Source organism: Sebastes fasciatus, chromosome 15 (genome assembly GCF_043250625.1).
Source record: "Sebastes fasciatus isolate fSebFas1 chromosome 15, fSebFas1.pri, whole genome shotgun sequence".
Classification (NCBI taxonomy): Eukaryota; Metazoa; Chordata; class Actinopteri; order Perciformes; family Sebastidae; genus Sebastes; species Sebastes fasciatus.
In genome coordinates this window covers 23,039,376-23,047,752 of record NC_133809.1, presented here as the reverse complement: position 1 = coordinate 23,047,752, position 8,377 = coordinate 23,039,376, and the positions used below count along the sequence as shown (strand labels likewise).

General features: G+C 38.3%; 1 protein-coding gene across 2 annotated transcripts in view; it reads right to left on the bottom strand.

Annotated features, from left to right (window-relative positions):
- Positions 1-5,916: 5,916 nt before the first annotated feature.
- The window catches only part of syt14a (synaptotagmin XIVa), a 52,941-nt gene continuing 50,480 nt past the window's right edge, over positions 5,917-8,377 (bottom strand). For both annotated transcript variants that reach the window (XM_074660825.1, XM_074660826.1), the window contains one exon: positions 5,917-8,303. In XM_074660825.1, coding sequence (XP_074516926.1) covers positions 7,990-8,303 — 314 coding nt within the window. In that variant the 3' untranslated portion in view covers positions 5,917-7,989. The remainder of the gene's footprint in view (positions 8,304-8,377) is intronic.

Below are 8,377 nucleotides of genomic sequence, written 5' to 3'. Positions count from 1 at the left end.
AACCTTCAGTCCCAAACCCCAAAATATTTGATTTACAGTAATAAGACCAAGGCAGGTAAAAAGAAAATCTCTATAGGTATGCACTGACACTGACTCAAATAGTTGTATCGGGTATCAGTGACAATGGGGCCGATCTATCAAATTCAATTCTTATTTATATACTAAATACATTATATACTGGAATTTGAATTCCTGTTTAAGTTTTTACCAATTTTGTTGCTGCATTAAAAAGGTTTACACCTGATTTATAATTCCTGTTAATTTAGAAAAAAAAATTTACCAAGTTGCTGGTGTATGATTTATTATTTTAATAATAAATAACAATTCAGTAAATGCATATCTATGTATTTGTTACATTTTGTTTTTTAAAGTTAGGAAAGCAATGTTTAAATCAAGCCTGATGTTGCCTTATACATAACTGAATGATCCCAGTCACTTCCACATAGTGAGACATACAGCTTATTAATCAAACACTGGTATCAGATCCATACTCGGTATCAGCCGATACCCAAAGCAGGTATCACTATTGCTATCAGGACTGAAAAATTCGGATCAGTGCATCCCTAAAAAATTTCACATTTGAGAACCTGGAACCATCAAATGTTTAGCATTTTTGCTTGACAAACGTCTTCAATGATTAATCGATTATCAAAACGGTTGCCGCTTCATTTTCTGTCAATCTACTAATCGATAGATCGACTACTCATTGCAACCCCAAACGACTAATTTACTATTCGCTTCAGCTCTAATTATGTTTAATTAATATCAGCCTAGTTAATTGATTTCTTGCATGTTTGTAGGCCCACTTAATATTACTAAGCCATCAACATAGCCATGCATCACCACATACTTACTTATCAATCTTTTCATTTACCTTTGTGTACATTTTCCTTAAGTCTCATACGTAAATGTCACATTAATACCAATTTGTTTGGGCCTGAGCAGTGGAATTTGCAATTGTCATAATTCCGACAGCACTTGAAGGCAATCTAACACTTTTTTTTAGACTGCTTGTGTGTTGGAGATCTGCTCTGCAGGGATGTGACCGACAAAGAGAGGGGAGGGAGCAAGCCCCTCTCATCTGTCATGCATTTCCCCTTTGATTCAGCAGCAGCCACTGAATCTTATTTTCCAGCATTTTCTCCCCCTGGGCGCTTTGTTCTGTGTTCAGCTGTGGAATGTGCTGGAGAACACAGTTAATTGTAAAAAAAAAAGACCTATCTCTGATCTTGTTTTTCGCTGTCTTTACCTTTGTTTTCCAATAGCTAAAACTACCACTGAAAGATTATTCAGGTTTGTGCCAAGATCACACAAAGCAGGGGCGTCAATTCAGTCAGACCTACATCACAGCAGAGTCTCTGCAGAGGGGAACAAAAAAACCTTATGGCGTGACAGATATCATCTGTCTGTGTGATGAAATGTAGCTCACAAAATGATCAGTTAAAAGGAACCACTGCTCAGAAGTGTTCCCTATTAACATGCGTTTGATTTTCTTTAGATAAAACGAACAACAAGATCCAATTTGGACACAAATAATGAAGGTATAATGGATATAATGCATATCCACCTGATGGCATACATCTTTTTGTCTTTTCAATTTCTGTTCCTACACATAAACTAATTTTTTTAATTTTCATTATTTCCCCAGTATCCCAAAATTCTACAAAACCATTTTCTTTCAAAAATATTAGTTGGACTTGAATATGTTTTACTTTCACCAGCCACTTCCACCGACATAGTTTGTTTTCCAAATGAGCCAAAACTGTACAAGTCAACCACTCCCCATAAGAGCTGAAGGCAATCTGCTTTCAAACAAGAAACATTCAAAGTGTACATGTAAGAAATTATTGAAGGTCAAATTTGCCAAACACTGCCAAATAAGCAGCAAAATGCAATACTTGCTCCACCTGTTGGTTGTTTTGTGGCGATGTGAACATTTTGTGGACTTAAATAACTGTATTAGGGCAGAGCTGCACAACAAACTCAGAATTTACCAAGTTCAAAACCTAAGTGTGAGAAAAAACCCACTGTGTACAGAGTACAAAGTGGATATTTGCTCATATGAACACTAGTGTAGTTGCTTTAGGGTAAATGTCAGTATGTTAACACACAAAGATGTGATGAGATGTGGTTGAACAAACTGCTCCCACACGTTTTTTCTTTTTTTTTTTTTTTTAAACAATAATTTCACATATAAATTCTCTCTATCATAAATCAATCTATAAGACATTTTTACAAATCAAACTCAGCCTGAAGTACAGAAGAAAGGTACATGTACAAGTACGTTAAGACACTGTGACACAAGGTTTGCTGAGTGAAACACAGTAAGGCACCAATGCCGTAGTATGCGGCATAGGTAGTTTCCAAACTAAAAGCAAAAGAAGAAAAAAGTCACCAACCAGCATTAAATACCAGCATTTTTCAAAATGTGTCAAGAAAATGAAAGCAAAAGAAACAATACTGCAAAGCATAAACATATTGTGTTAAAAACCCTGTTAGTGGAACACATCCTGTGAAAGATTAGCAGGACAAAGAGCTATACCTGGTCTTTGTGTTGGTTTGTACAGAAGCAGAGGAAGGCCATAATAATCTGAATTTTAAACGCAGCTGACGTAGTTGTGAAAAATAACCACTAGCCTACTGAAAACTTAACGTTGAGATTTAAATACTACTGAATTAATAAAATACAGTATTTTACTTTGAAAACCATCTATCTCAATTCATGTGGTTTGAATTTAAAAACTTTTTTTCTTTTCAGGTTCACAAATGTCCGGGGGTTCCAGACGGTTTTATTAGGTTAAAGTTTTTATTTTGTTTCTTGAATTTTGGCATCTGAATTTCCCAATCTAATTTTAGCAACTGGATTTTTTTGACTCAACTTAAAATTTTAGATCTGGAAACGACCTGAAAATTGTTTTTTTTTTTTTTATTTTGGGCACAATTTTCCCTCTGAATTTGCATTACCAAAAAACAAATTTAAAACCAAGAGTGAATTCTAATCATTTTTGAGATGGGAATTTAAACCACATAAATGTTTCCAATAACTACCAGAAATATTCATTTAGGTTGGTCTGTGGGATACCTGCAAAGCTGGGGGTGGGTCCGGGGGCCTCATTCTAATGCCACTATTTTATCATATACACTGATCTTAATTATTGCATATTTGACTGATGCAGACGTTTCTCTATTGTTATGCTCGCATTGTTTTGAAGCAGAGGAAAGTGGTCGTAAAATGAGTAGTCGTCTGTTTAGCCGGCAGTTATAAATTCAGTTGTATTCAAATTAAGAAGAGCCTAAATTTCACATCTACTGTAGATACTGTAGTTGCTTGCAAGATTAAAATCCTTTTGGCCTATTTTTGCTTCCGTAGCTTGGTAACAAGATCCGGGCTGCAGTCAAATAGTCTTTTTTTTTGCTTAGGAAGGTTCCTAACTGAGTGAAATGACCCGTAAGTATCAAATCTAAAGCATAGGGTACACTGGACAACCCTTTACGAAAGGAAAGGAGATAATGCCATCCCACAATTCCTTTCGGCAGCATCACGGCATACCCACGTCAATAACATCCGCCGTCGCAGTGTAAGTGCAGTCGAATTTTCTTAACACTGCGCTTGTCTTTTTCTAAGTCCTTATGAATTCTCCTTCACATAATTATTTCCTTGAACTCATGACATTTTCCATCGAGGTCAAGGAAAAGTGGTGAGGAAAAGACACAATGTTTCTTGACTATTTGACCGCAGGCCTTTTCTTAGCGTTTAAAAAACAAGTGGCACGTTAATCACGCTAATAATAGGATGTGTGGTGCTCTAAGGAAAGTCTGTATATTAAATGAATTTTAAGTTGCCAATTCTTTCTAGCATAATTTATTTCTGTGAAGAGTTGTTGGAGAATCTTTTTGTCCCCAATGTTCATCATCCAGGATGCACAAAAACCAACATCTTCACTATGGAGCATTGCTGCCATCAGACACCCACTGACAGTGTGAAAGATCACACTATTTATATTCCTGCACACCTTCTGTTGATTCAACAAGATCGCTCCCCTTTTTACTGCAGGCTGTTGAACAGTGAGACATGAGAATTAAGTCAAATCAAATGATCCAGGCTGTTCATAAAACAAATATTGCAAGAGGCGAATTTTTGGGATTCAGATGATATATGATGCATTTCTCTGCAAGTACAAGTGAGCTGCTGCTGCCAAGCTATATCTTTTACACGGTGTGTTTCACTGTTGTGCTGTAAAGGCTGTGCTTCTGTTTCACACTGTTAAAAAGCGTCAAAGCTGAAAAGATTGTTTTGAGATGAGCTCGGTGCCGGTTTCCGTCACGTCCCTTTCTTGTTTTTTAGAGAAGGGAATGTAAAGAGGACCAGAGCTATAAGACATAACTGTGTTACTTTCTCCTCTAAAACATAAAATAGAGTCACAGAATAAACAATAGCAATCCAGAATAGTATTGCTCACAGGGTGGGTTAATATTTGATTCACTATTTAACTGTCTTAACACAACTTCCTCCCCATTATTGATACAAAAATAGTTAAGAAAACATGTACTGTATATAAAGTGTGTGGCAGACAATCAAGAAGTGGGTTACTTTGTTCTAAATATCGGTAATTAAAGTCAGAAATTGTCACACCCGACGAGAAAATGCAACAACTACCTATATCACATCCCCCCCACACCCCCTTTACTGTACCCTTCCAGTCAACACACACACACATTCACTTGGTAAACACTGCACAAAGCTAGCTTTCACCACAACCACAGGCACAGTAACGAGTATATGTATTTTCTGTTGTCTGTAAATGAAATGAAGTGTTGCCGCAGCTAAAAATACAACCCATTCGCCTGTCGACATTCTGCAAGTTAGTCAATGTACACTGTGGCTCCTGTGAAAACCGTTTGAGTTCCCTTCGGCGAGGTTGAGTGGTGCCGTGTGTGCTTTCTGTAATTATGGATGCAGGTCTGTGTGCTCTGAGGGTGTGTCCGTGTCTGTTTTTGTACCGGGTCCACTTACAGAAATTTGTGAACTGACTAAACCATAAGGCAAGGGATTCTGTGGGCGCAGCCACAGCACATATTAGCACCAGTGCAGGTAAAAGAGAGCAACAGGTACATTTACTTGTCACCTGTTACTGCTGCGAGGTGTGACCAAGTTATTTTTAATTTCAATACATTAAAAAAGAGTCTTTGAATATGCCTTTGACATTCCGTGTGACTTTTGAATGGTGGATGGAAACTCAAGATCACACAACCACCACAGCAACTATTACGCTTTTCTATATATTTCTATATATAACATATCTCAATCTGTCAGTGCTTCCACAAACTGGTGTTTTCTAAAAATATCTAACAATGTGAAATGCTTATTTCTTCTCAGAGATCACTATTGAACTTCATCTCGACATCAACCGTTACATTTCCACTGTCAGGTTACATGTCATGAGTTTTATTTGCCTGACAAAAATGTCTAAAATGATGGAGTTGATGTTTTGTTTACTTAAGTTGAGGCTCGGCAGTGTCGACTGAGAGGGTTTCATTCACGTGTAGTAATTCAGCTGAAGTCTTCAAATTAATTCTTCATAAATTCACTATAAAACTAGTCTAAAATGACCACCGCTTCCGCCTGGCCTTCAAATATCTTTCAACATGCCTCCGTCCCCAGAGAGTCCCGCACGTTTGAATGCAACAGACAATTGCAATGAATTTGCAGTAGACACATTGGGATGTAACGAGTTAAGCTTTGGCAAAGTATTAATCAGCAATATTTTCCACATGGCGATTTAAAGCTAGGGTTGGTAATGTTCTTCCAAAACACATTTGTTATATTTGTTGAAATTCTCATTACATCCCGAAAGCAATCAATAAATCAAAGCCAAAATTGCCCATTGACTGGACGGGCTACCTGCCTGTGTGCACTCATTGTGGATCACCAGAGTCTTCCACTAGCTGCTAGCTTGACAGCTGTAAGTACTACCAATAGCCATGTTCATTGTTTATGTTCATAGAGTGCTACAGGAATAAGTCCTAAAACCCGGAAATGAGTTAGCATTTTAGCACTTTTGGTTCCCTCGTCTGAGAGTCAATGGTTTTTTTTAATGGGTTATTGGTAAGATGCCTGAAACATTTTGTTCTACGACATAAAATACATGAATAAATATGAAGCTTTGACGTGTCTTCAAAAAGACGGATGCTAACTAGTGGCTAAATGAGACACAAAACGGCATCATGCCGACTTGTCTGCCTTTACAGCCTTGTTGTGCATACTCGCGTTCATGCAACTGTGGTGTAGTTCGTTTATAGCCTAACGTTAACTTTTACTACTGGCGATTACATTTACTCTTCAAAAATCATAAAAGTTGTGTTCATTTGTGAAGATTATTTTATGAAACAAAACATGTAAGTATTATAAACAAAATTGTTTTTTAGCACAGAGCTTATTTTTTTGCAATAATCCAAAACGCAAAGGAACAATACCATTGGCTTTTTGTCGAGGGAACCCAGGGCGATTCTAACTTCCTGGTTGGCCTACAAAGATACGTCATCCCTGGAGCACTCTACTACAATATGTTTACATCCATAATGATAATTGTGGGAGAGTGGCTTTGGAGGGAGGCCTGAAGGGACGGGCTGTCAATGTTGTCTACTTGGCGACTTTCTCGCTAGATTTAGGGACTTTTGGAGCTAGTGCTGCTGCTAGCTACTTTCACTGGAAAAGAGCACAGAACACTCGCCTGGGTTTTTCGGTTGGATCATTTTTAAAAATTTAGCTGGTTCCTCAAGATTACCAACCCTAGCTTTAACCTAAATTGTATCCATGTTCAATTCATCAAACTTGTCTCACTAATGACTTCCCTGGACGGAAAAAGTAGTCTACGTTTCTGGCCCAAAACACAAAGATTTGATCGTGATCAATACATGACACATGTAGGGTAGATAGCATGATCAGTGATGGTAGCTTCATGCAGCCACACCTCTGGCTTAAACAACAGACATCTCTGTTACCTTAAATACTCATTAGTAAATGACTAAGCACCAGTTTAAGGTTGGAAAAATAGATAATTTTTAGTAAATATTTATTTAGAGTTAGCCAATCAAAAACTGTGGGTGTGGTTTGTTTGTACTGGTAACGTAAGCAAACAAACCCATAACTGTCATCGGATTTTGATTCAAATGTTGCCTGACGACTGTAACTCTGGCTGCTTTATGGTAATACATGACATCACCTTTTTCCAATTAAGCCATGTCAACTTCAAACAAGGAGCAAGAATACTAAAATAGAAATCTCTCATGTGAAATAACTGCAGTGGAATATTTTGTGTACGAGTTTCATAGTAAAAAACTGAGAAAATTTGTTGTCAAGGCCTTTAACAACGGTGCTGCAGAATCCATGACAAAATAGAAAATAATTACTACTGATTTGAAAAGTGGCCATGCATGTCCATGTTCTGGCTTGTAATTTGAAAGCTATTTCCTTGGTCAACTCTTAAATTTATGTTATAAACTTCTTGTATACAGACAGAAAAACAAATGTTTCATGTTGTAAACCTTTCTGTTACGATTAAGGATAATCCTGACGTCAGTTGTTTGAGCTGGAGGTGTGGATACGCGAAATTATCAGACAATAGTTTACTCAACAACTTCATCCAGGACCTGCTTCTTTTCACGGTCCCAGCTCAACCAGTTCAACAGACAAAAACAGAGTGCCATCTACAGAAACTTAAAGGCCATTACAAGGCAAACCATGAAAAAAAATTACATCACGATACAAGCCGTATGACTAATCAATGGCTGTCAGTGATTTTACAAACAACGCCATGACAATGCTTTATGCTGTGCCACGTTAAGAGTGCGGACTGTGTCTTTCTCTTCATCTCCATTGACCCTGGTTGCCTGGACGTCTGTCACATCCCCTTTATCCCAGCTGAGCTTACACCCATTTCTCGCCCGTCTGGGATGACAACTGCTCCGCGCAGTTGTCCTCGCTTCCTCTTACTGTTCCAACAAACTGTGCCAGCGGCAAACCTGCTGTCCTTTAGACTCTTTCATCTGAGTCCAGTGGGTGAGCTCCTCCTCTCCGGAGCTGTTGAGGCCGAGCGAAATCCAGCCGATCATCTCCTTGCGCTTCATGCTGCGCTTGTTGTAGACGGAGAGGATGAGCGTGACGTCCGATAGCTGGAAAAGAGCTACCTGGAAGACAAACGTCTCTTTGTAGGTCGGGTTGGGCTGACCTCGACGGATGGACGTCTTACACTTGGACATCTCGTGGCCCATGGAGTTCAGTAAGGTCAGCTTAACATATGTATCTGAGCAAGAAACAGGTGGAGTAGACAAATTAAAGCGGAAATGATGGAAACCTTTAGATATATTTTTAAATGTA